General features: G+C 52.4%; 7 protein-coding genes across 7 annotated transcripts; 3 read left to right on the plus strand and 4 right to left on the minus strand.

Moving 5' to 3' along the window:
- Window positions 1-1,668: 1,668 nt before the first annotated feature.
- JN550_009662 (uncharacterized protein) lies at window positions 1,669-3,630 on the minus strand (the record flags this gene model as incomplete). Its single annotated transcript, XM_049321759.1, has 5 exons — window positions 1,669-1,958; window positions 2,025-2,710; window positions 2,780-3,086; window positions 3,168-3,454; window positions 3,506-3,630. 5 exons carry the CDS (start codon window positions 3,628-3,630, stop codon window positions 1,669-1,671), a joined length of 1,695 nt encoding a protein of 564 aa, XP_049168400.1.
- Window positions 3,631-5,015: 1,385 nt separating this feature from the next.
- JN550_009663 (uncharacterized protein) lies at window positions 5,016-5,948 on the minus strand (the record flags this gene model as incomplete). The annotated part of the gene is made up of 2 exons (XM_049321760.1): window positions 5,016-5,575; window positions 5,624-5,948. The coding sequence occupies 2 exons, from the start codon at window positions 5,946-5,948 to the stop codon at window positions 5,016-5,018; spliced, it is 885 nt and encodes a 294-aa protein (XP_049168401.1).
- Window positions 5,949-6,786: 838 nt separating this feature from the next.
- JN550_009664 (uncharacterized protein) lies at window positions 6,787-8,022 on the minus strand (the record flags this gene model as incomplete). Its single annotated transcript, XM_049321761.1, has 3 exons — window positions 6,787-6,808; window positions 6,884-7,719; window positions 7,960-8,022. The coding sequence occupies 3 exons, from the start codon at window positions 8,020-8,022 to the stop codon at window positions 6,787-6,789; spliced, it is 921 nt and encodes a 306-aa protein (XP_049168402.1).
- A 2,501-nt stretch (window positions 8,023-10,523) lies between these two features.
- Window positions 10,524-11,049, minus strand: JN550_009665 (uncharacterized protein; the record flags this gene model as incomplete). Its single annotated transcript, XM_049321762.1, has 2 exons — window positions 10,524-10,971; window positions 11,033-11,049. The coding sequence occupies 2 exons, from the start codon at window positions 11,047-11,049 to the stop codon at window positions 10,524-10,526; spliced, it is 465 nt and encodes a 154-aa protein (XP_049168403.1).
- A 1,496-nt stretch (window positions 11,050-12,545) lies between these two features.
- JN550_009666 (uncharacterized protein) lies at window positions 12,546-17,478 on the plus strand (the record flags this gene model as incomplete). The annotated part of the gene is made up of 2 exons (XM_049321763.1): window positions 12,546-17,228; window positions 17,290-17,478. The coding sequence occupies 2 exons, from the start codon at window positions 12,546-12,548 to the stop codon at window positions 17,476-17,478; spliced, it is 4,872 nt and encodes a 1,623-aa protein (XP_049168404.1).
- Window positions 17,479-19,173: 1,695 nt separating this feature from the next.
- On the plus strand, window positions 19,174-20,092 carry JN550_009667 (uncharacterized protein; the record flags this gene model as incomplete). The annotated part of the gene is made up of 3 exons (XM_049321764.1): window positions 19,174-19,306; window positions 19,362-19,477; window positions 19,616-20,092. The coding sequence occupies 3 exons, from the start codon at window positions 19,174-19,176 to the stop codon at window positions 20,090-20,092; spliced, it is 726 nt and encodes a 241-aa protein (XP_049168405.1).
- A 1,586-nt stretch (window positions 20,093-21,678) lies between these two features.
- On the plus strand, window positions 21,679-23,029 carry JN550_009668 (uncharacterized protein; the record flags this gene model as incomplete). The annotated part of the gene is made up of 4 exons (XM_049321765.1): window positions 21,679-21,828; window positions 21,890-22,322; window positions 22,377-22,681; window positions 22,796-23,029. 4 exons carry the CDS (start codon window positions 21,679-21,681, stop codon window positions 23,027-23,029), a joined length of 1,122 nt encoding a protein of 373 aa, XP_049168406.1.
- Between the last annotated feature and the right edge of the window lie 3,889 nt (window positions 23,030-26,918).

Consider the following 26,918-nt stretch of genomic DNA (forward strand, 5'->3'; position numbering starts at 1 on the left):
CTTTGGGTGGACGCCTCCAAAAGGTGCAAAGGGATGCGACTCATGTCCATGTTCGATGTGATGCATCGGCACGACACGACACGACACGACACGACACGATCTGCGTCGTCCTGCACGATGAGCCACTGCAGGCACTCAGTCTCATTTCTTTTCAGCTGGCTTTGCAGCGGCTGCCCGTCGGGACTAGCGAGCGGACATGCATGCAGTACGCGGAGGTAAGGGACCCGGGAATTGTTCCGCGCCAGTCTTCAAGGGTCGCCATGTATTCGGCGATTGCCAAGGCCACGAAGGCAGGCACTTCTGCCCGATGGCAGACGCACCTCACGGCACTTGTGTTTCCCAGAGCCCTGGAGATCCAAAAGACGTTACATCGTCCAGGATCCAAAATTTCAACTTCTGAAGTATCACATTTCGTTTTCCTTTTACCCGCGTTTGAGTTCGACGGCGTTTGCGGGGACCAAGACACGCAAGTGCCTCGATGTCTTTGTTTACTCATGGCGCTTTTCCATCCAGGCCTCCGTGGTCCACCGTAAGGCTCACCAGGTTTCCCATGAGAGAATTTCTGCACTCTAGTCCATGTCGTACAAGGCACATCGTATATTTCCAATAAAACTCTAAACCCAACAAGCTTGGTCAGTTGTCACAAAAGTGCACCTTGGAGAGGCTGGCGGGATCATCGGACAAGCAGCAGCAGTGTAACCAACTGTATTATTCAGGCCCGACAAGCTGGAAACTCTCCGACGTTGTGTTTGATGGTGCTGTTTCGGGCTCCTGTGAATGGCTGCCGTGTAATATCAAGTTGCTCGTATGCAGAGGAACTCACCGCTCTGACCGTTCGCCATTGGGCTCATCGAACGGCAGCCGATGCGAGAAAATTTCCTCTCGGGAATCATCCCCGGGAGGCGCATCTCAAGAATCCCTGCATACACGGCAAGCCGGTTCCCCAATTTCGTATTGCTGGACATCTGCCCGAGACCTGATGTCCCGGGATCTGGCATTGTTGCAGATTGGGGGCGCTGTTCGCGCCCTGACGGGTCTAGATGCCCCTTTGTCCAGGGCCTCGGGTGCGGCTCTTCCGCAGTCAGGTCGTCTCGTAGGATACAGTAACTTCGTTTCTCAGTTCTCAGGTCTCATTAGTCATGTCTCATCCTAGTCCAATGATTGTCATGGTTTCTTTCGGCCGCGCCGAAGTGTTCTGGTATATACGCCCCAAGCGCCTCGTTGTGATCCGTCCGCAGTCTCCATATGTACTCGTCACCCCCTGTCGGAACTCTTGTGGTGACTTCTTGATTCTCTTACGCGAAACATCCTGGTCTATCCACTCTTTCAAGATCCTTGATAGGGATAGGAATCGCCGAGCTATGTGGTTCCAACTATCGCACGTCCCTCCTGACGTCCTCCCCAACCCCAACAACCAGGAACTTCAATGCCGAAGCTACCAGCATCCCAGGTACAATAACTGGTCATAATAGTCATCAGGGGTGTGACATATGGAGCTTGGATAGGGTAGGGAAAAAAGGGGGTGAGTAATACTTTGTATCAAGCTTCGTCGTGGTTGTATCGAAACCATGTAGGTTACATGACACGTTATAATTCATTGTTTAATGAAACGCCAGCATCTTATTTACAGGGGGCGATTACACCTTCTATTGTCTGAAGCATCCAACCTCACCACTGGGGCCATATCTGATATCCATTTCCACGCCCCATCTCCAAGAATTTACATTGGCATGATTTCTCCGGGTCGTTGATCGCGCTTATGGCGTTTTTCTCGACGTACATCACTTCATGCCCACCTGAACCGTACCGTGGCCAATGCGGTGCAGGACTCAACCCGTAGGTATAGCCGTTGGGTTCCAGATTCAGAACGAAGGATACATACCAATCCCTCATATAGCCGGCAAGTGTCGTGTTACCTCCAATTGGATATCCAAACCCAATATCGAGTGATCCATCAGCTGGATCTTGATGTAAGCATTTTGAGGTCTCATAGGATAAGGGGTGAATTCAAAAAGTTGACTCACGGTTTATGTCCTTATTAAACACAAACGGTCCAGTCGCGCCATGCAACTGATATCCGGCGTTGAATACCAACTTGAACGAAGCAACACCATCCGTGGCTACAGCATTAGCTAGTAAAGTGGTCGCGCAGTTGATGAGTGCATCTCCAAAGACCGCCTGCGTGCGCATGAACTCGTCTGGGAAGTTGTAGGCACTGCTAGCCGGCCCCCCAGAATCTGCCACAATATTCAGGCCATATCTTAGTGTACTATTGTACTCGTCCGAAGGGTAGAGCTTGCGAACGATGTCCACATAAGTACCATCTCCATCTTGCCACAGGGTTTTTAGCATGTTGGTCGAGTCCTCGACAGTGACTATGGACTGGTTCGTGAACATGATGCCCTCGTATCCGTTGCGAGTAACGAGCGTTGGGACCTTCGTGAAGTGACCTTTGCGGAATTCGGAAAAGGGATGCCCGCGGATAATGTGTCCATCAATGACCGGGCCCCAGTAGAAGTCACCATACCCAAATTGGCGCGATCCGTAGCCAGCAAAATACGCGAATGCTTCTGCGTTGAGCAGCTCGTTGGTGGTGCGGCCTCGAAGACACGCAACATCGCAACAATCAGCGCCCTTCAGGAAGTAGCTATATTGGATGTTTTGCCATTGATCGTCAAACATGGGCGTCATCCAGGCGTAGTCTGCTTGCCTGTGTTAGTTGTCGTAGAATGAACGTTGTCAGGACTACGAGAACCTGCCTGGCAATGCCGCTCGGAACGGGGGATTCCAGTCTCCCCCATTCATAACCATGTGCATGGCCACAGAGCCTCCACCGGCGCTACCCCCTGTGATGGTGACTTTCTCAGGATCGCCACCAAAGTAATGAATATTTCTCTGCACCCATTCGAGTGCAGCTCGTTGGTCTAGGAGGCCAGCATTTGCAGTTCCGTCCTCTTTGATCTCGTCCCCAGCGAGAAAACCCCAGGAGCCAAGCCGATACTGGACGGCCACATATATCAGTGATCCATTCGCATGGTAGACCAGGCTGTCGCCAGGCGCGTCCCTTGCCGTGCCTGCAATATAACCTAAAGGACACAACCTCAATTAGACCTAAGTCAGGAGGAAACGGGAGGGAGGGGAAAACGAAGAAGGTATATCAGACTGACCGCCGCCATGAATGTTCACTAAAACTGCGAGCTTGCTTGATTTCGGGTTCGTGGGCACTTGAACATTCAACAAGAGACAGTCTTCGCTGTAGCCTTGAACGAGACCTGGTAACAAAGTGAACCCAGAGGACCACGGAGGTACACTCTGCAGGCAACCGTCCCCCGGAATAGTAGCGTTGATGTAGGTTGTCTCGGGCGATTGGCTGTAGTCTACCGGCACTGGCGGTCTCCATCTATAGGGCCCAACGGGAGCTTCGGCATACTTGATACCGAAGAAAGTGTTAATCCTAACGCAGTCAGCTTGGCTTCCAGAATTCTCGGTTGAGGAGATCCCTTACCCAGACGTCGCATTTTCGATGCCGAGGTATTCAACACCTTCTCCTCGAACCGTCGCCGTTGCGGCCGATTCAGAAACGGCTACGGCAATAATGGGAAGCAAACGGAGCGGCCCGCGCCCCTTCATCGCGACTTGCGAAATGAAGCAATGCCCTGCCCTGAAGCAGTTTCAATCAACGCAACATGAAGATAAGCAATAACAGTTGCCGCGTATCAATCTTGGGTCAACTTGAAAGTCGCATTAGTACAACAACAGCACCACATTCAGAATGAATGAAGAGTAAAACGGAGTGGTAACATAGAGCGCATTTAGTGATGAACTATCCTCGCAGATATCACAGGATACAACCTAGCCGCAATGACTTTCTCTCTTGCCCGAACGTTGCCAAGGACAAACCCCTTGCGTAGTTGTCTTGCATGTGCTATGCGAGGTTAACATTTTCGTTCACTGAGCCCCAAGACTGGAAGTCAGTGAATATGTGGGGGGCCTGGAGTATATGACTTGGCACTGGTCGCCTAAACGGAGCATTCATACCATTTGGCAGGATTGCGGGCGGCCTTATTTGAGGGCGTACAGCCATAATTGGATGGCCCAGGTCAGGTATGAGTGGATTGAATGCCTGCATCGCCTAGCCTGTCGAAGCAACAAGCTACAGCCTGATTCGCCTTTCTTTCTGATGCGCATTGTTGTCGTGCGTAGTGGAGCTATCAGACGACTAGTTGGGCTTGCTTCGAAACACGAGAACTCGGAGGTCCGGCAGACTTCTCCTAACGATGCCGATACGAATCCTTAAAGTGATGCGACGACCATGTCTTATCCGAGCGCTTGGTCAGATCTTCTTAAGATCGGCAGAACCTTACGGTGTGTTGTCGACTCTCCAGGCCATCGGGCACAAGGGTGCGCACGGGTGTCAAGGCGTAGCTACTGAGCTTCTCGAACTCTAACTTGAGGCTACGATGATTGGCCGAGACAATGCAGTGCTGGTCATGAACTCTAATGAGCTGACTTTATTCCATCCGAACGGCTGCTTAATATGCCAGTTTGTTCGACTTCCTATTGAATGGTGCGTGGGAGCGTCGTCCGAGATTTTAACTATTGAAGACATGAATGCATCACAGTCGTGTGCCTCACCCATCCCATTCTCTATATCGAATATCTAGAATACCTGTTTTTCAACTCCGTCATGATCTTCAATCGTATCGTAAAGAGCTTCAGCGCATATTATAGCCATGGGTGGGGGGAGATCTCGAGTCGTACGCCCCTGCCTATTAACAAATGAATACTTATACAGTTCTAAAGCTACGATGACGGCAGCTAGCCAGTGAATCACCCGGTACTGCTGGAGGGCTGATTGATTAAAGGGAACCTGCTTGGAAGACATATCTGACTTCTGTGTATTACATACAATATGTGTGAGGAGACCCGAGGCTTGACGACACAGGAACGATATCATTTATGTCCTATCTCCTTCCGCGAAAGGCGTTTTATTGACAAATTCGTGGAATTAAAAGCTAGAACAGCACTACTTGTCGGCACTTTGTCTTCCCATGATGCATATCCTCAAACATAGCAGGCAGATCTTCAAGCTTTCTGAATTCGACGCCTGGCTGTATGTTGTGCTTGGCCGTGAACTCGACAGCTTTTGGCATCCGCTGCGGAATGCTGGTACTGTCTGCCTTGATCCTGTATCTACCAGTGCACAGATCAAACGTCGAGACTTGCAATGGCTTTCCAGCGATTCCGATGACCATCAGAAGACCTCCGACCCGCAGCACTTCTGGAGCCCCGGCATATGCAGCATCAGCAGCAGAGAAAACCGCAACTGCATGTGCCCCCTTCCCCGTAGCTTTCTTGACCTCCTCTAGGTAGTTCGAACTGGTTCTAGAATTGAACGTTGCATCAGCACCTAGGGCTTTCACAGACTCGAGCACATCGTCATTGATGTCTATTCCGACGACCTTGTATCCCATGGCTTTGGCATATTGAGTTGCGTATTGCCCCAGCCCACCGCATCCGATCACAGCGAGCCACTGTCCGGGTTGCAGTTCACAGCTGTCCACGGCATGAAATGCTATTGAATGTCAGTATATAGAGACGCTTTGACGCGAGGAAAGCATACCTGTGATACCTGCACAGAACAGTGGCGCTGCTCGCTTCATATCAAGTTCCTTGGGTAAAACGACGCAGTTGTGATAGTCTGCGACTGCATATTCCTGGAAGAAGCCATCAACGGCAAACCCTTGTAGCTGAGACTGCCCCGTTTCGCATCTCATGTTATGTACCAAACAGCCATCGCATTCGAAACAGCAGTTGATGAAATAATTGAAGCCCACGGCATCGCCAACTTTGAAGCCTTTCCCTTCCGCTGAGGGATGTATCTTCTCAATGAAGCCTACACCTTCATGGCCTAATGTGACAGCGCTCGCAGGACGGAGCTCTGTCATTAGGTCAGAGTGACAAAGCGATGCAGAATGTATCTTTACTAGAAACTGGTTCTCGACAGGTGCTGGGATGGGTATGTCATTTATAACGACTTTTTTTAATGTCTACAGCTGTCAATTCTTTATCCATTCGTAAAGGCAATTTGGGCAACATACCCCGTCCCATTGCCCTGCCTTCATGGCCACGGTCTGCAGAAGAATAGTATTGGTACTTAAGGACGACAGGCGTTTTGATGGAAGACGTTTATTCCTGGGTGAAGAGATGTAGTGTTAAATGTGTGTTGTATCCGCGTCGATGCTAATGACTGGCTCTCGTTCCTGGTGACTATTAATTATAGCGCTGAATGGCCAAGCTGGATATAGCTTATCCGACAACTGAGAGTCGGAGAACCTTTAGCGGAGACATTTCCTAAGCGGGGCTGGCTATACAGCATGACGGTCACACAGGACCTGGAGACTGGAAACGATGGGCCCGTATAGGTGCGGGGGATGTGCAATCACTTAAGTTCTCCTGTTCACAGAATACTGATCAGGTTCAACCCCGTTCAATCTCAATATGACATAGTTCAAACAGCAGTTTTTCGAAAGCAATGTGGCAAGGCATGAAATAAGCCCTCAACTTTCATCTTATAGCAAACTTGAGAACTGTATTCCTAGAATCCAGACGACAGTCTATCGGCTTTATGTACCGTTCTATGATTGTTATATAAGAGGAGGTTTAACTATTTTTATGCAAGTCTACATCGGTCAGTAGCACAGTATCAGTCTAAGCAGCACATATATCGATGGGCTCTGAAGCTGTCAATCCATGACATCCTAGCACGCCAGGTCAATATGAACATTAGACTTCGGAGTATACGTCCCTAGCGATTGTTAGCATGGTATGGACACTGGACCCGGCTCGCTGCGTGGCTCGGGGTCTTCCAATCAACACTTACGTCCTTCGAATGAGTGGCATTTTCTCCCTAACCCCATCCCAATGCTCCAAGTCAATATCGATCAGACCCAACTCACCGACAGCTCCGTCTTCTGCCTCCCACTCGGTGTCCTTCTCACCCTTGACTCCCTTGAGCTCCAGCACAACTTTCCCCCACGGATCTACAACTAGGCTTTTCCCGTAGCTGACTCTCTTTGCACCATCTCCGTGCCTTCCAACTTGTGCGGACGCAATGACCCAGCTCTGGGTTTCAATCGCTCTGGATCTGAGTAAGACCTCCCAGTGCGCTCGCCCCGTGGGAACTGTGAAAGCCGATGGATAGAGAAGAACCTGCGCAGGGCTGTTCGCAAACTCAGAGGACGGTAATGGCTTTGCTAAATGTAATGCTGCTTCAGGGAACCGCAGATCAAAGCAAATTAGGCTGCCTACCCGCCCTACAGGTGATGCAAATGGGGCCGTGAATTTGACTCCTGCTTGAGTTGTATTGGACTCACGCAATGAGGCGTAGTCAAAGAGGTGCAGTTTATCGTAGTTGGCCTTCTCGTTGATAGAACCATCGTCGTTGATCCAAATGGTTCGGTTGTAAAGCTTCGTTGCCGAGGCTCCCGAGGAGGAGTCCGATTGGGCGATCGCGGTCAGAACGGGGTTGCTGGTGGATGAGCTGGCAGGTTTCACCGTCACTGGGACGTGAATCCCGACATGTACGGCGAGTGAGTGCTTCGCTGCCGCAGACTGAAGACCGGTCACGAAGGGGGACGATGACACTGGTTTAGCAAGCGAGAGAGATTCGGTGCTGGAGCTTGCGATGTAATCGGAAGCCTCCGGGAGGAACAAGACCTATCTACTGGTCAGTTGGCAAGACGACGAGCTGTTTCAATGTTCCAAAGATGCTGCGACACAAGTTGCAAATGCTCATCTCCGGTCTCTCATGACCGCCTGCGCGTTCGTCCAAGTGCGAGAACCGACGCTCAGTCCATCGCCTTTGCTCCATGCTTTTGGCGGCTTAGGGAGACATAGCAGGCGAGGCCCGATGCGCCTTGGAACTCATGTTTGGGGGAACTACGGAATGATCTTCACCTTCGCACCAGCTGCTGCGGCTCTTGCCACGAGCTTGACACATTGCTCGAGGTTGTGCGTCATGGACGCTGTTGAGCATATCTGCCCCACTGCCTGTGATCCGTCAGCGGAGCTCGCACGTGGCGAATGTGAAGAGAGCCGAGTACCGCGATAGCCATCTTGCGGCTCGAAGTGTCTGGTCGCGAGAGATGTTGAATTGAAGAGGATCTAGAGCAATCTAAGACACCTATGTAGGCAATTGTAGTGGTGATGTTCAGAGAAAGCTCAGGACACTCAAATAAGCCTGGATGAACAACGTGGGGCATGATAGTGCAGTTCCGACGGACCGAGAGTATCGCTTGCGGTTTGTACACATATGTGCGCTTTTAAAACTGATAAAGCTGCCTCCTTACGACTCGGACTGTACATTTGCATAATTGCAATCAGAGAGGACTTAGACGAGCTGCCCTACATGGACATTTCCTTCACATGAAAAAAGGGCACACTATACCAGTGTGATAAGCCGTCGGGGCTCGCCCGAAATCGCTCAGCACAGGTATGCTGCCCAAGGCATCTCTCGAAAACACTGCATTTAATCCGTTGGGGACAATACCATATTACGGCTGTTATCCTAAACCTATAAATACTAATTGTATCTGGCCACTGATGTATTTTGGAGTTGATGGTCACGGATTCGGACGCTACCAGATTGCCATTGGGTGACATTACACCAACCAATAACTTTAGTAAAAAGGCAGCGCTTGTGACCGCTTCTAATACCATCTAGATGACACCGAGATTGCCGGAAAGATGGCTTTAGCATCACTCCAGTTTCACAGATGAACGGGGTAAATGTGTTGGAATATCTCTCGAGATTCGCACGCTGATCTCCATAGGAATGTCTGAGCCTCACGCATATTAGATTCAACTTATGCATAGCCCCGTACAGGCAGCAATAGGAGGTTTATAGCGTGCTTCTTACGTGAAAATTCTACGAGCGCGATTAGATCAACTTCATCTTTGCCAACGGTAGCACGCTAGATACAGAATGATAGCCATCTACACGATCGCCGATTTTACTGGGCCATTGGCAACGGGAAGGGACTACTATAATTGTTCGTCCCTGGAATAAACCTCCTTCTATCTCCGAAGTACCACTTCCGCCGGCGTGGAACCACAGCTTTGACACTGAGAGTGTAAACTACATCCAGCTAAGCTATACCAATGGCTGGGATAATGTGACTTCCATTCAATATCCATCAGCCGATATACTATGGAATGTCCGAAGAATCAGTGTCGTCACTTGGTGCTTCTTGAACGACTCTTCCACTGTGGTCTGAAGGGTATCCGGCTTTGACAAATCCGGCTGGGGGTGGCGCACCTTTACTACCGCAGTAAATCAGCCTCTTACAGGAGAATGGAATCGAAAATCTACTAAGCTTAATGTTGATCTTCGGGGAAACCCGGTCGGCACCCTTCTCATGGCTTTTACCACATTCAAGGAAGTTTTCTCAGGGATTTAATTGTTTGCTGGTAGCCGCTGCCGTATAAGTCGATGAGTAACATGATCTTGCGGAAGTGCTAGGCAAGACAAAGACTAATCACTGGGCTGACGACCCAAATGAACTGGAACAGCCCATAGTTTCCAACAATTGGATGATCATAGATCGCTTAAAGTCTGTGTTGGGACGTAACTTGCCGTCGTGGGATGAACACCGCGAGGGGGATCTGTTTACCATTGTTTGAGGTTTGCAAATGCCGGGCTCCTACGAAGAACTAGCTGACTCCCCTGTGCACTTGACAAAAACGCTATGATGTGGCCAGCATTGATTGATCTTGACCAAGCTGCACTTACATGGTCCCCCATCCCAGTATATTTCAGGCAACGGGCCTCAAGGCTCAAGGTTGTGGAAAGCCTGAGGACGTGGTCATTGTGCGTCACCTGGAAGACAAGCCGGAAGAATCTACAAATATCCAATTACGAACTGACATTTCTCAGCTTACAGATGGTCAACGTTCCTCTGCCTGCCCAACGGTCCCGGGAAGTATTGTGCAGTGGTGACTATGGGATGGCAGGTAGCGTCCAGGTGAGGAGGGCTAGACATGGACGTATATGTCGAGGACAATTTAATATCGTGCCCGGATCGGTGGTTGGACGTCAAGCCTAAGGTTATATACGTATTAACAACATTCATCATCGGCTTGGAGTTTTAATCCTCAATGAGCCCAAAGTGGATGCCTCGATGGACGATGGTCGGGATCGTTCTAGAGACAGGCGATGGACAGCAGGGGATCACACCTCTGTAACCCAGCATAACCGCCGACTCGCAGAACACATGCCCTCTCCCATTTCCACGCTAAATCATGCATGCGTCAAGTATAAGCTCTTGAACTGATGGAGAGAACTCGTAATGTTCTATGAAAAGCCAAACAACGCCGCCGTATGCTCTTTAATGTGTCTTATTTCGCGTCCTTACTCGATCGTAGATTCTCCGTCGTGTGAGGGGTATCGTCTGATCGGTTGCCACGCGTTTTGTACACAGAGTATTTCGTACCCATGCCGACACACCATGACCACCGCACTCTCACAGTCGTATATTAAGGTCCATACACTCAATCCTCCATTCCCGCCTTCCCAGTAAGCTCCTCAGCCACTCGACACCCAGCCCAGTCCACTCCGCCTTCCGTCTTGCTAGCTCGTCAGCAGCGGCACCAGCCAGCGCGTTTGCCGTCGTGTTCAACATCTCCATGGCAGTCTCGTTAAAGCCTGGCTCTGTCATCGCGGTGGCGTTGCCGGCGGCGCAAGCACCGCTTGAGGGGTCGTAGTAGTACGACGTCGAGGGCCGCGGGGCGAACCAGTTGCTGCTGAAGTCGAAAAAGCATCGGTCGGACCAGTAGCACGACGTGACGAATAGGATGAGCAGCAGCACAGAGCAGTACACGCAGGGGCGGTTCAGGAAGTAGGTGCACACGAAGAAGAGGAAGATGAAGGCCGGGGAGGCATTGGTAGGTATGAAAAGAAGCGGGAGCCAGCTGGAGGGCACTGTTAGCGGGAGAACAGAGACGGAACTGCTGTGGTGGTGCGAAAACTCACCTTCTGAGGCAGAACATGATGGTAGCGGACGAATGAGGGTAGGACAGAGGCGATCCTGATGCGAGGCTAGTTGGAAGGGGCTCTTGCGGGCATCAAGGAGAGACTGAGGCCTGTAACGCGGCCGCAAGTTGCGAGGGGGCCTTCCCAGTTTGCAGCACGTGTGGCTATCGACGCTGGACCTCCGGCAGAGGAGAGGGTCGTTGCGCGGGTCCGAGGAGGTGCGGGTTGGCTCTATCGATGCCGATGCCGATGCGATCAGACGAGGGTGAATCTACTGTTGGCGTTGGCGTTGGCGTTAGATCTCTGACTAAGGAAAGTCGGGCCTGGTGCGGGCTAGGGGACAAGGCGATTATGTAACGGCGCTACTACCGCGGATGTGTTGCCCCGCGCATTCGCTAACTAACCACTAACCCGACGCGGGAGCCGCCCCAAGGCGCGAGTTCTTCAGGCACCCAGGCCGCCACCATCGCCCATGTTTTATGACCGATCGCCTAGAATCGAGCGAATCTACTGTACAGTACTTCTCCGTGTGTAGATTCGGGCCCTGATCCAGCACCTGCACCATTCTTCGTAGACTCGAAAAGTCGAGACAGACCTCGAGTGGGACAAGGCCGGCTCAATCTCGGCCAGCACCTCGCTCACCTGGATTTGGCCTGGCCGCGAACATCTGATTGTCTGGATCGGGCTTGACCAAACAGAACAGACCAGGATCTGTGCAGTTGACAGCCAACCTGGAAGCCAAGCACCGCAAGTTGACAAGCACCCAGCACCAAAGCAGCGGCTGAACTAGGCCCCGAGGCTGGCTGGCTGGCTGGCTGGCGACCTGGGTAACTTTTTACTGGAGTCCTCTGCATCACCACCCGCCACCCAATCGCACCGCGTACAGCTCACGCCGCATGCATAGCTGTCCAACGCAGTTTGTGTTCTGTCCCGGGGCAGGCGTTCGCCGTTTGATGTCACGACTTTTCTTCTTCCCCTTCCTCCAGAACTGCCCGCATTAGTATTTTTCTTCTTCCACTACTTCTTCACCTGACCGGCCTCTCCGTCAGTCAAGCATCCGACACATCCCAGGCCATTTCGTCGGTCAGTCGTGACGTGTCGGTCCTGCCCGATCCTACCGTACCTACTGAGTTGGGTACTGCCCGTACTCAACTTGGCTAGCTCGGTTTGGAGCTCCAGCTCCCAGTTCCCAGCTCCCAGGTGGTTCTGACCCGGCGCTCGGTTGACTGGAAAAAAGCATTGGGCAGCTCTTCCCGCAGGAAAGGGGAAAAAAAAAAGTTCAGCCACTCGCAATCCGTCTGTACGTACTTGGAGACAACACTATCCATCGGATTTATCGTCTGATACACCATCTCCATCTTCCTCCCATATCCACCTACCACGGTAATTGGATTGCCCTCTGCACCATCGCACAATATTTTAGGAACGGCCAGCTTCGCCCTGAAGCAACGCCTTCCCCCACCGCCTGCGACTGCTGCACCCCGTAGCTCGCTTGCCCACCGACCCAGTCACGATGGCGAGCTACAATCCGTCGGGTGCAAACGACCCAAACAACCACAATCACCTCCAGTCCATGCTTGCGCGCCTCCAGGCAGGACGCAGTGCCGGAAACCCCAGCGATGAGCGCGATCTGCTGTCTCGCTTTGCTACCCTGAACCAGGCAAACCAGTCGCACGGCGGCTACTACGGCTCCAGCTCGGCCGGTGGCGGTGGAGGCCACCAGCCCGAAGATACAGACTCACCTCTAATGTCCGGCTCGGACGTCTTCCCGCCGCCCGCCGCCCCCACGCCTCCCATGAGCCATTTCTCCCACTCCCACGGTCCTCCCGGCCTCATGGGCATGACCATGGGTCTGGGTCCGATTGGCAGCATGCCGCCTTCCGCCGGCTCAGCTGGCGCACCGGGTGACCAGTCCGCGAACCTGCTGAATCTGCTCAAGTTCAAGGACAACGGTGGTGGTAGCACGCACTCCTCAACTCATTCCCACAGGAACTCACACTCCTCAGCCCCTGGTCTCCCATCGTTCGATGGCTCCACCAATCTGCCTCAGCCCGCCGGTGCCACTACCATTCACGCGCCGGTGCCAATGCCTGCCGATCCTCAAGGCTTCCTGGCTTCATTGATGAAGGGTGACCATCACCAAGAGTCTCAACGACAAGAAGGTCACCCGGCACCTGCTCCTGCAGGCAGTTGGAATGCCGCGCCAGGTCCGGCCGAGGACACCCAGACCTACCTTCTCAACCTGCTCCAGCGCAAGAAGCCCTCTCAGACCGACCAACAGTCGGCAAACGAGTCGGCGCACCCTACTACCTTGACGCCGCAGTCTACGACCCAAGGTTCCGCCCACGATCAGTCGAGAGACCTTCACGGGGCTCGTGACACACCTGAGAAGGCTTTGGAGGGCAGCACGTCTACACACTTCCCTTTCCTAGGCCAGCAGCACCATGCTCCGTCGCCCCCTACAAAGCCCGAATACAGCTCTCCTGCTTCCCAGAATGGTGTTGGCCGAAAGACCATCTTCGACTACAAGGATCCGTTTGACGACCTGTCGCAGGCCCCGTCGCCGCACAACCGAACACCGAAGTCCATGACTTCCGGCAGCCATGCGCACGGTGCGACAGCTCCCACCTTCCAGATCTTGAAGAAGGCTCCCAGCGCGACCTCTTCTCCCGGAGCACATGAGCACAGGTTTGAACAGAAGCACATCAGTTCGCGTCGAAGCCCCGCTTTCAGCCCAGAGAATCACTCGCCTGCTGCCTTTGAAGCCAACCGAGCCCACTATGACTCTTCAGCCGATTTCACCAAAGAGCCTGTCTCCAAGGCTGTCGGCGACATTGCTCAGACTGTCAACGAAGAAGCACAAGAGGCTCTGGCTAGAGCTGAGGGAGAGGAGGCGCAGGCCAGGATTGCGAGAGAGCTCGAGGACATGTTGGCTGCTAAGAGCGAGGCCGAATTTGATGAGAAGTCCGAAATCGTCGCCCGTGATATCCAGCATGAGCTCCAGAAGGAAGAGAACTCCGGCATCCTCGAAGACTCGCTCCCGCCCGAGATGGCCAAGGCCATTCACGATATTGTTGACGAGGCGGCCCACAGTCAGCCTGTTGCCGACAGCTGGGAAAGCGCTGAAGCTGATGAGATTGTGGTCATTGAGGAGGAGGCTTCCCCCGTCAAAGTCTACAACTTCCCCATGAAGCCTTGGATTTCGATCTCCCTACAGGAGAACGAGGAGCCTCGTCCGCAATTCCGTGACGAAGTCATCCTGGACATTGCACGCGTGAAGAAAGAATTTGACCAGATCGACCGCAACCTGGTGTCAGCCACTGAGACGTACATCATTTACGGAATGTCCAAGGCCGGTGGTCTCCGCGTCATTCGCCAGGATGATGGTCGCGATGCCAAGCTTTTCACTGATACCAAGGACCGCATCTTCAATGTTGCGGTTTCCTCCACCCCAGCCGACCTCAACACCCCGCATAAGGAATCAATCATCGGTACCGGCATCAGTGGCACTGTCTACTACGAGCTGATCAAGAACGGAGAGAAGGATTATCTGGATGACGCCCACCCGGAGCAGCATGGGTTCGCCCTCCCTCCCATTACCACCCAGGAAGGTGATGCTCCCGGTGGCGTCCTCAAGACGCGTGCCAGGACCTCGTCCACCCATCCCGAGTACTTCGCCGTGGGGCGCGGCAAGACCATCAGCATTGTCTGGCCGTCCTTCATCATGCAGAACAACCTCTTCAAGCCTGGTCACGACCGCGTTGTTGATACCGAGACACTCTCCAAGAAGTGCTCTTTGAGAATCAACACTGGCAAGGCCGGCAAAGACTTCACGTTCAGTCAGGACGATACCACAATCGTGTCTCTAGACAAGTCTGGCCGTGTCAAGTTCTGGGACGTCCGAGATCTGACGGCTGCCGATGAAGGCTCAGACCCAAGGTTCCCAATGCCCGCGCAGACTTCTCTCGAAGTCAAGGAGCCTCTGATGACTCTGACGACCACTCCCGAAGGCGAGAAGGCCTGGCCAACCTCTGTGTTACTGCTGGATAAGCAACGGCCGTACCAGAAGCGTTGTGCCCTGCGCTACATGATCGTGGGTATGAAACAGAACCACACATTGCAGCTCTGGGATCTAGCTCTCGGAAAACCTGTCCAGGAGTTCAACCTGCCGCACTCCAAGGAATCTGATGCAGTGTGCAGTGTGATGTACCATCCACCTACCGGTATGATCGTAGTCGGACACCCCACGCGAAACTCCATCTACTTCCTGCACCTGTCGGCTCCGAAGTACACGCTTAAGGGTCTGTCTCAAGTCGACTTCATTCAGAAGCTTGTTGCGAAGGACTCGTCTGTCCCCGAGCCTGATTCCACTGCGGTCATTAGTGGTGTTCGCGAGTACTCTTTCGCCAACAAGGGAGTCATTCGGAGTTTGGATATGTTGACAACCCCTGCTGCTTCCTCAGACAGTGATGAGCAGACCCTGTTCGAACTCTACGCCATGCATTCGAAGGGCGTGTCAGGCATCTGCATCAAGCAAAATGAGCTTGGCTGGACTAAAGACAATAAAGTTGTCGCCCCCGTGGATGCTCTTGCTACTGGTGTCGTCAAGATTGGCAAACTCAAGGAGCTCCCTGCCATTCAACCTACCGAAAGCCAGACTGCTGAGGACTCAGTGTCCCTTCCCATACGTACAGGTCGCTCTGGCGCCAAGGACAAAGAAAACACGCAGCCAACGTCTGGGGAGGACGTCGCCCGAAAGGGTACTGAGGATGTTCCATCTACCAGTAACCAGCATGACCGCAAGTCAGAGACTAATGCGACGCCAAGTCAGCTTGAGAAGGCCGAACGTCGTTCCCGAAAGAAGAAGGACAAGGCTGCCGCTGCCGCCGCCGAGAAGAATGCTGCCGCAGGCGAGAATGGAACTGCTCAGGCAGTCCAGGTCACACCGGCTTCAGGAAAGAACACAGAGGCCAAAGCATCGTCGACGACATCGCAGTCTGTCACCTCTTCTGATTCGTTCCAATCTGCTGTCAAGCAAGTAGAAACTACCGTCGCCAACGCCGTGGAGCAAGCACTGCGCGAGAACCGTCAAAAGATGGACCAGGAGGCCCGAAGTCGCGAGGGGGCATTTAAGAAGAGCCAGCAGAACCTTCTGGATGTGGTGTCTGCTACCCTCGACAACAACGTCCAGCAGTTGCTCACGAAGACCATTAGCAGCCAGTTCGAGCAACGTGTCATTCCGGCTCTCGATGAAATCTTGAAGCAAACCGTCTCGGACCAGATCAATCGCATCGTTACGGATCAGCTTGACAACAAGCTCACCGGAAGAATCTCGCACGCGGTCCAAAACCAGATGCAGAAGCTGCTTCCTAACACCGTTGGTCAAGCTCTTCTGAAGCCTGAGGTCACCCGAGCAGTTACTAGCAAGCTTACGGATGGTTTGGCCAGTGAGGTCCAGAAGACTTTCGTGGAAGCACTCAACGATAGCGTCACCCCAGCTTTCAGCCGTATGGCTGTTGCTGCCGCGACCAAGATGGTCGATGACGTCCACAAGCAGGCTGCCGCCCAGATCGAGGATCTAGAACAGAAGCTACATGCTGATAGCAACAAGATTGACCAGCTCTCATCCTTGGTCAACACGCTCTCCGAAACCGTTGCCACCATGGCTAAGAGCCAAGCGGAGTTTCAGACTCATTTCCGGAGGATGTATGATGGTTCATCACAAGATCGTCGCCCCGAGAGCCAGCAGGCAGCGAAGCACATCCCCTTTTCGCAGACAGGCGCAGCCCCCCAAAGTCACAACCAAAGCTTTGGAAGTCAGGCATCTTCCCGCCACCAGGCGTACAGCAGCCCCTCGGCACACTCGGGCAACCAGGTCATGACTTACCCCTCAAGCGGTTCCGGTGTGACGAAGGACCAGGACCTTGAGCGTAAGATTGGTGAAATAGCCGCCCAAGTCAACGGTGACGAGATTGAGGGCGCTCTTGTGAGATGGCTTCAATCTGACCGCAAGGACGAGATTTTCGCCCACCTTTGGTCGCGACTCAATACTGCTCCATTGCAGACGCTGTCTCCTCTTGTGGGTCTTGCCGTTATCGCCGAGCTTGCCCAGAATCTGGATGGTCCGCATCTGAACGAAAGGATCGACTGGGTTGGCGTGATCATCGGCAGCTTGTACAAATCTCTGCCAAATATTGTACGTTCTTTCTATTCTGTGTTACCTTCTTTTTTCACAGCTCACTAACTCATTCCTACAGGACAGCCAAGTTCGTGAGGTAATCCCCAACATTTTGGGCGGCTTCATCAACAATATGGAAGCGCTGTATGCTCGTGTCGCGAGGGAAGTACCTACAGGCAGCACAATTTTGGGCCGCATGTCTTCGTCCATCGGCATGGCCAGGCGCATTGTCGACACTGCCCGTAATCCGCACATGCGCGACTACTAAGTGCGCTACCGTGCTGTTCGACGTCGATATGTACAGGCTGTACAAACTTACAGGCGCCTCCTTTCTCGTTCTGCCTCTGATTCGTCTAGCAGCCTGCGATTAGCCATATTCACCAGTCAAAGAAACACTTGGGTCTGGTTAGCGGCTTGCGTCCGGCTTCATCTGAGGCTTGATGTTGAAACGAGGATGGTCACGATTGATGAATGAACGACTGTGGACACGTCTTTGGTGTAATAACACGGCGTTGCGGTGGACCACGCCCTGGTACACAGGTTGTGGTCATCTGTAACATTGGAGGACACGATGTTCTCGATTAATGAATTTTCTCCCACCAGAAATTTGTTCTCCGGTCTCTTACATCAGCGGACAAAATCTTCGGTGGGTATTAGGGCCACTGGGCAAACTTGTTCAGTGGTGTTAAGTGGTGGTCTAATGGTTCTACGTAAGGAAAATCGGAGGCCGGTTCGAGACATTTGCCACTTTTAGCAGTAGTGAAGGGAGAACCTGGCGTTAGGACACTGTCTACCGTGTGAGCTCGGTCATCTACGAGAATCAATTTTCTCGTAATCGTAAATAGCCCGGTTAGGCGTGCATTTGTAAATTAAAGCACGGGTTCTCAACATCAGCGTTGCCCCTGTGTCCTGCCGTGATGCGACACCTGATTCCCACCCATATTACCTTGCCAAAGTTGACTTGACCAAGAGTGGACATCCGAGTTCCAGTAAATTGACACTTGTTTTCTACTGAGCTGTAGCTCATACTGCTGAGCCCGACCTCAAATTGCCGTCCTTTTGCTGTGGCAGCGAGTCATTGAAGCTTCGCGTTTCGATGAGGCGAGGTCTGTTTCTGGTGGCTTGCGGTGGACGCCGCGTGTCAAGAGTGTGAAGGGCGATCGAGGCGGCTACGTCAAGCAAGCGAAGTTGCAATGAGGACGTGCTTTAAGCCAAGACGGTGCAATGCCCCTAGATCTGTGCTCGTGCTGCGGGCGTCAAGTCCATTTGCATGGCATTTGATGGTGCATGGCACTAGTTGACCCGTTCGAGAAGAGGCGCCATGGAAACTTTATCTTGTGGTCCAAATGCGACATACACACAGTAGTTGGACCTGACCGATGAGATTGCAGTCATCAGTGAATCCTTCAGTGGGAGGGTGAAATCGAATGGATTCTATTTCAGATGAGCTTCGACTGATATCGCATCCATGGTCCTATTGTTCGGACAAGAAGCTGATGGGGACGAGAACTTTGCATGTACAGATGCCAAGCTCAGCGCAACCTGCAACGCCAGAGACCGCTTCATCCTGAGTCGGGCCAGTATTCGAAGACAAGAAATCCTCATGGAGTCTCGTCCGAGCGGATTGTCAACACATCAGCCTCTGTCAAGAAGTAATGTGAGTATAAGCGACCAACTTAAACGGCTTTAAGCGCAAGCTCCCGTCCCAGACAACCGAACCGCGGACGTCCGACTAAGGATTTGAGTTGTGGAACAAGAGCTCACCACCATCCGTGCCATCGAGAATATTTTTTCTGCGTTGTTTGAAGACGGCGAGTCAATGCAGACAATGATCAGGATGTTGGTTATAAAAGTCGTCTCGTCATCTTCGGATGTATCGAGATCACCATGCTCAACCAGCTCCATCCGCCAATCGTCCCAAACATCCAACCAGATCCAGATCCAGTGAATCCTCTTCGCCGCAATGTACTTCTCAAAAGCCTCTACTCTCACTGCCGTTGGCTGCCTCAGCAGCCTCGGTCTCAGCGTAAGCCTGCCGGTCCAGGAGCGACAGATCGTCTACTGCGGCGACGGAAACACGCCTGCTTTCGCAACCAGTAAGCTGTATTTTTCTGTTGAGTCAATACTATAGCTCGCTAACGTAATCAATAGCTGGTGATGCTGAGGGTGGACCTGGCTTCTATATCACCAACAACGACGTTGACGCCAATGTGAAGTACTTCATCATCGAGAACAGCCGGGACACTCACCCGTGGAAATACCTTGATGTAAGCCGCACCTCGTATAACACACAACCTATATGAGGCGTATACAGGAAGTATACGTCCAATTCAACGCACCCAATATCCCCTGAGAATTCTACGCAAGAGAGCCCCAGCTGATAAACCATTCTTCGGAAACTTCAGATCCCCATTGGCACCCGGGCTTTCGTCTCTGTGTGCAGCACGTTCCAGGGCCGCATCCAGCGCGGCAACCCGTCGGTGCAGCTGGACGGCAACGCGCACACGCTGGGCACGTGGGTCGAGGCGTCGGTGGACTCGACGGGGGCCATGTACGGCGACATCAGCTTCCTGGAGGGCTGCGACGGCGGGGCGGCGCTGGGGACCACGGACGGCACCAACCTGGTGCGCGGCTGCACGGCGGCCAACCTGCTGACGGGCGCGCCCGCCGCCGCCCTCATCACCAACGACTACGGCAACGCCATCCTCGACGTCACCATCGACAAGCCCAACCGCGCCTACAACGCCGCCGCCCGCGCCTGGGAGCTCAGCGTCTGCGACGCCGCCCAGGTCTGGATCGACGACCCCAACTACAACGCCGGCGCCATCATCCGCTCCGGCACCGGCACGTTCGAGGTCGTCTTCACGAACGGCGTTGTCTAAGGTGCGAGAGCAGGCGGTAACTTGGATCATTGGGCTTCTGGGCAACAGGGGTGAGAGCTGGGGGGCTGGCTCGGGTTTACGCGTGTATATACACATTTCACTTCTATTTGGGGTTCCAGCGCCGTGTCGCGCGTGGACCTATTTCAACATGCGCCTGAGGCGATTTTCTTTTTCCTATTCTTACGATTAGACCCTGCATCTGGACAGGACACCTATCAAATACAATTTCTATTTAACATACGTAACCTCGCCTTTTGATCTCCCGAGCATGCAGCTTAGTTTTGTGACTGAAGAGTATTGTACTCTAGCACTCTGAGACCCGATCAACCCCTCTGATCATTCCCACAACCCCGCTATAGTCGTTTTGCCTGGAGTCGCAACGGTCTTGTCAGGTGCCCTTGCGGCGGCATGGTTCCCCCGCTGCCGAATCTCCAGACTTACCATTGATGTTCTCTACTTTGTAATCAACTTTGAGCTTCTTTCTAGACAAATTTCTGTTCCAAACTTCCAATGTGTTCTTCCAATGTTCGGTGGGTGAGAGTTGCATCGTGTCTGGACCCTGCGGCTTGGCACATGTTCAACCTTCCCAACTTGGCACCCGCATTCACTGCCAAGCACAAGAACCGTGAGCTTGACCTGCCCTCCATCAAGTACGGTGCTCATTAGCGCGCAAGTGGATGTCCTTGGCTACTACCACACGAAGCGGCACGTCGCTTGCTTCTGGAAGTTGGGAACTTGGCTTTCAAGCCTATTTGTGGCACTATAATGGTATCGAGAATGACGCTATGAGTGACCTGGCCACTTTGGCGTTCTGGTGGGACCCTCAGCGGTCTTACTGTCTGCCTCTTTGGGCAAAAAGCTCGCATCAGACGACTTCCAATTGGCTACCCCGCTAGAACGCTTGCCGAACCCCTTGTAAGTGACTCTCTTGACAGAGCCGCCAAGACCACTGCTCTGTATCTGCAACTGGTCCATCCATCCTTGCAATGCGGACAATGACAGGCACCCGCGTTGGGGAACGGTGTCAACTATATGCCGCACTTCGTCCAGGGATGCCCATGATAGGCTAGTCAGCGAGAACTGCTAAGCTTCCGCAGAAAAAGCTTCCGTGATAGTAGTGCCTCCATCTCGGAAGGACGAGCCGCCCCGCAAATAAGCTTTACCATGCTTAAGATCAGCGTAGCACCGCACAGAAGAGATCTCGCCTTGCCGTTCCCTGTCGCAGGTTACATCGCATCGAATGGCATCCCGCAGTTTTCTAAATTATCTCGGGTAATGCTTGCACATCCCCAGGTCAGCGTCTGGGCGCACTTCTTGCTGCTGCATTGGGTAACGGCGAAGTCTTGGGCACCCGGTTGCCAACGGTCTTCACCCAAGGCCTGAGAGCCTAGTCCACTATAGCTGGGAGCAGCAACCCATCTCCACTTACATCCCTGCGTCCCCAACTGAGCTGATCTGCATTTATAAATATCAAGACATAGGTCCTCATCCTTATCCCAAGTAGCCTTCTCCTCACTCGCTTGTGCAAGTCCATCTCGTCCCCTGCCGTCTTCGCCATCGCTCTTCTGGTATCACTACTCGACACAATGGTTCGCTCACTGCTGATCGCGGCCCTTGCCGCCTCCACCACGGCTCTGAGCATCGCTCGGAAAGAAGCCCAGCAGCTCTATACTATAGAGCTTGCGCCCGGTGAGACCAGGGTTGTGACCGAGGCAGAGAAGTTCGCACTCAAGGCTGTAAGTATCTTCCAGCGCACCCGGGCCGGTAGTATATGAAGCGGCCACTGATTTTTCACAGGAGGGCAAGAACTTCTTCGATATCACTGACTACCAGGAGCTGTCGGACATAGCTGCATTCCGCGTCCAGGCAGAGCCAGCTGCCGTGACGTTCCCTGCAGCAGTGGCTCAGACTGCCGCCGTCAACGCGCTGCTGCCGTCGCTGAACAAGACCTTGATGAAGACCAACCTCGAGACATTCTCCAACTTCCAAAACCGCTACTACAAGTCAAGCTACGGCAAGGAGTCCTCCGCGTGGCTCGGCAACCTCGTCAACCAGACGATTGCCAGCACCGGCGCCAAGGGTGTCACTGCCAAGTTCTTCCCCCACACCTGGGGCCAGAGCAGCATCATCGCCACGATCCCTGGCAAGAGCGCGAAGACCATCGTGCTCGGAGCTCACCAAGACTCCATCAACCAGGCGAACCCGATGAACGGACGTGCTCCTGGTGCTGGTAAGTCTACTCTTGCACTCAAAAACGCGCGGGCCGACTAATGCGATGGACTAGACGACGATGGAAGTGGCTCTGTCACGATCCTCGAGGCCATGCGTGTCCTCCTTAGCGACCCGAAGGTCGCCTCCGGCCAAGCTCCCCAGACGATTGAGTTCCACTGGTACTCGGCTGAGGAGGGCGGTCTGCTCGGCAGCCAAGCCATCTTCCAGAGCTACGCCAAGGCCGGCCGTGATGTCAAGGCCATGCTCCAGCAGGACATGACTGGCTACGTCAAGCCTGGCAAGACCGAACAGATGGGCATCATCACCGACAACGTTGACGTTCCCCTGACCAACTTCATCAGAAAGGTCATCAAGGCAGTGAGTGAATTTCTTTCCCGCGATCTGATTCTCGGCCCATTTTCGTTTCATGCCCCCCCTTCAGATTCTTTTCAGGACCAGTCGCCCTTCTCTTGATCACTAACAGAGCATCAGTACGTCACAATTCCCGTCGTTGACACCGAGTGCGGCTACGCTTGCTCCGACCACGCCTCTGCCACCAAGGCCGGCTACCCCGGCGCCATGGTCTTCGAGTCTGCATTCGAGGACCACTTGGCGAGCATCCACACTGCTCAGGACACCATGGCCAACGTCAACTTCGACCACGTGCTCCAGCACGCGCGCTTGAGTGTCGGATCGGCGTACGAGCTCGGATTTGCCTCCTTCTAGACGTTTGGTAAGACGGTATCGAGCACGGTGGGTGGGCAGATGGAATGGCATGGCCATCTCGGGCCATGAAACGCTTGCATGGAGATCTGTACATTTATCTTGGTAGCATTCGTACATAAAGATTGTATTGACTTCTCAAAGACACACATTCTGGATTCATTTCATCTACCATATTCGACCCTCAATCCATGCATCTTCTCAACGAAGGATGACTGAGGGGTTCCTACACGAATGATGTGATCATATGTATCTCATGACGTACAATCATGAATGTCAAATAGATTATGACCGACGCCACAGGCTAGGGCGACCTTGTTTAGGCTCGCAGAAGTTGTTTTTAAGTGCCAGGAGACGATGCCTAGAGACCTTTCGCATGATTGGGCCTGTATGATCCGAGGCGATGTAACAGGTGGGGATGTGGCTACACAGAAGGCTTCGTGGCTCCTTCACCAAGTACGATTTTGGGGAAGCAGAGCCGTTTGTGCCTTGATATTGATGTCCAACCTATACCTGTTTTGTCTTCACAAGTTAACCATCATGTCGGATTCCTCTTAGATATAAAAGGGTCACTATCCAGGCTCGGCGTATTCATACTGCTCAGCTTTCTTCAAGAACGGAGTTTTTGGAGGCAAGTATCGAACCAAGTATCGATCGGAATAGTATAATATTCTATAGTCGTGGATGTATGCACGCTTTGTCTCTGTTCATCCGTCAGGTCAATAACACAGGCGTACTGTGGAATGATCTACATTTTACGGCCAGTAGTAACAACGTAGTCAAATATGGTGGTCCACAGTAATTAGCTGCGTCCATCGGAAGAGCCTGGAGCAGCAGATACGTACCCTCAATATAACTGTCCAACGGGCTAAGACGGAGCCTCAAGGCTCACAAGGCATTGGCTGCGTGATTCATGCACTCCCCGTGCTTTTTTATCCAACCCTCATCTCGATAGACCCTTTCTAAAAGCGTCGAGGATGCCAAAACTCTCACGTCAAGTTTTGTCTCTTGCAATCGGCGACCTAGACAGTTTCCGCATTCATGGAAAAGGTGAGCCTATACATGCACATGTTCAAAATTAAGCCACCGGCCCAAAAGATGTAGGGATCATGACGAGCATTTGAACCTGGGCGTAATGGCAATCACAATGTCTAGTATGCAGGTGTATATGCGCCCCGCCAAGCTGTGATAAGCCAACATCATACCGTGTGCCTGATTAGGCACCAAACCCGTGCTCTCATCAGTTCAACTGACCTGTCTTTCCCAACATATGCAAGGACGACGGAAGCGACAGTCCTCTGAGTGCTCACAGCTGCGAAGGCACTTAATTTGCTAGTTCTTTAGGATACTAACATGCCGCAGGGTGGCTGGTGGCACTGTGGCTACAAGGTTGGGCCTACAAACGGGCAATGAGGTGCTGTCTCCTATCTTTTACTATTCGATACACTCAGGTTGTCTCAGATACGACGAGAAGGGTAAAGTAGCCGACTGCACTGATGACTGGCGCAGCCGCCCTGCAGATGCTCCAGAGTACATTGTTCTCTGTTCTTGCAACAGTCGCTTGGTGCATCAACTCGAGCAGGAATGGAGCCTCAGTAAGTGGTCCAGCACAGCCACGAGTTGTCGAAACTACGCAAGGCAACCATAGGGGGTAGCTTCACTTGAATTCTCTCTCCGTGACCAGTCAAACTGCAATCGAGGTAGTTGAAAGAAGGCATGGAATGTCTTGAGAGCAGAATGGCTCAAAACAGTTTTCTCGAGACTTGGGCTCTGCTCTTTGAATCTGTTGTTAAGTTCGCATGAAACCGCGTAGGATTTATCTATAAACTGAGAAGCTTACGCGTAGATAGCTCCTTCCAGTGTGGGGGGAAATCTTTTCATTTCGAGATAGGAAAGAGCACGCACGCTGGATCGCCGAAACACGTCACGAACTCGGCCCTTCCCGTTGCATCAAAATCACCGATATGAGAGCCCAGCTGGCCCCGAGTCTTTGCAACGTCTTCCTTTCTACACAATTTGTTGCCTGATATCACAGCTGAAAGCTTTAATTCAGTTGTGATGCGTAAGGATGTAATTGATACCAACAAAACGCAAAATGATTTACGTATTGCCAAGATTACACAACCCGCATGTGGGTTTTCATAGGCATGATCACTCATGGCTCCGTCGTTCCTGGCCTCCTGGTGACATATTCGCACCCACAGCTTTGTATGCCTACACAGTTTGAGCTCCTCGCCGTGGTGGTCACTGCATATTGTCCAGACCAGGCATTTTTCGTCCCACTGATCTACGGCCACCCTCTCGCAGACTGCATTACTGAGGCGCAAGCCGCCTTTAACGGCTCACGAGCAGGTCCACATTAGACGAAGCGCGCCCATTGTGTGCTCCATTCTTTGCATCCCCCGAAGATCTTGGCCGGGTACGATGCTCCATGGATCACTTCTCGTGCGAGAAAGCCATGTGCTTTGGGTATTTCAGATCCCGATGGCTCATCGACAGTTTCTTTCGTGCGCACGCAAGACCTCGTCGCCGGACAATCTTACGGATGAGAATTTTCTGGATGCCTGACAGCCTGGAAGGGGCGTCCGCCGCATAAACTTTCTTTGGCTTTCACAGTCGCAACAAATTGTCGACGTCAGCAGAACAATGGGGGAAACTGTGCAGCCTGTTCTCATTCATTTCAGATCTCAGGTGTCTTCGAGGTCGATACTCCCAATCTCTAAGCTGTTGCGTATGTTAGTAACAGGTCATACAGAGTGGTTCAGATTCAGAGAGTCTAGTGGGGTCGGTGTATACTGTGAGAATGTTCGGGTCAAACCTAAACCACAGGGTCCCACTTTTTACCCCTTTCTCCACTATGGGCAAGGCATGTGACAGTGACAGGAAGAGTTGTCCCACTCATGCCTGTGAGCGAATCGCAAGGGATGCCCGCTTCGTTTTCGTCACTGGATTCTGTCGTACTTGTTCCATTCCCAAGTTCAGACGACTGAGATCAGTTGCGTTTCGCAGATGTCTACCATAAGTCTTTAGAGTGGCATATGCAGAAGCCAGCGGCTCTCGATCTCGAAGTATCACAGTGCTGTGCTGAACAAGTCTACCCATCATCAAGAGAAATATGTCAGATTCGGTTTACATGGGCGCGCTGCATTTTGTTCTAAAAGCTCGCCATCATCCTCTGAAGCAGTGCAAGGCTTTCCAGCCAGCTGTAGCATTAACGACTTGGAAGTGACAGTGCGACTGAACAGCTTCCCAGCCCAATCGGATTTAATGTGTTTTATGCATAAGTACTGTATACTATGTACAGCCCTTGAAGACCCCAGCTGGGAGCAATGGTGAGTGATCCGAAGTCTTTTACAGTGGTAAGACGGATGATACACCTGCTATCCTTAAAGGGCCAAGTTACAGACGGCAGGATAGTAAAGATGCGCTGTTACTACGCACTCCCAGAGGTAACTTCTGCGTTTTCCTCAATGTAGCAATGTAGATACCAGTAGCATCATTCGGAGATGTCAAGATTCGGGTGCTGGACAGGTTCGAAAACTTAGCATATAGTTTCGAAGGAAAAGTCTTTGCTGGAACTGTCGTCCCGTGCCAAATTCGTGCTCATTTACGGAGTCTTGAATGATTATAGTTCAAATGGTTTCAGGTCGGGCCAATCATTTCGGTAGTATCCTCTTAAACAACACACCCCATCTCAGAATATAGTCATTCGGGCTAAGCTTTACACTCTCTGCACAAAATGTTCGACTCACAGGACCAGAGTCTAACCAGACTTCGAGCTATTCTTAATACCTGCTCAGCATTCAGTAAAAAAATATAATTGCTGCTGGGAGGCTTCTCTCCGGTTGAAGAAATACAAATACCCTCCCAATCCCAGTTCCTTTCCTTTCAC

Source organism: Neoarthrinium moseri, assembly GCF_022829205.1.
Source record: "Neoarthrinium moseri strain CBS 164.80 chromosome Unknown scaffold45_Wmoseri_CBS_16480, whole genome shotgun sequence".
Classification (NCBI taxonomy): Eukaryota; Fungi; Ascomycota; class Sordariomycetes; order Amphisphaeriales; family Apiosporaceae; genus Neoarthrinium; species Neoarthrinium moseri.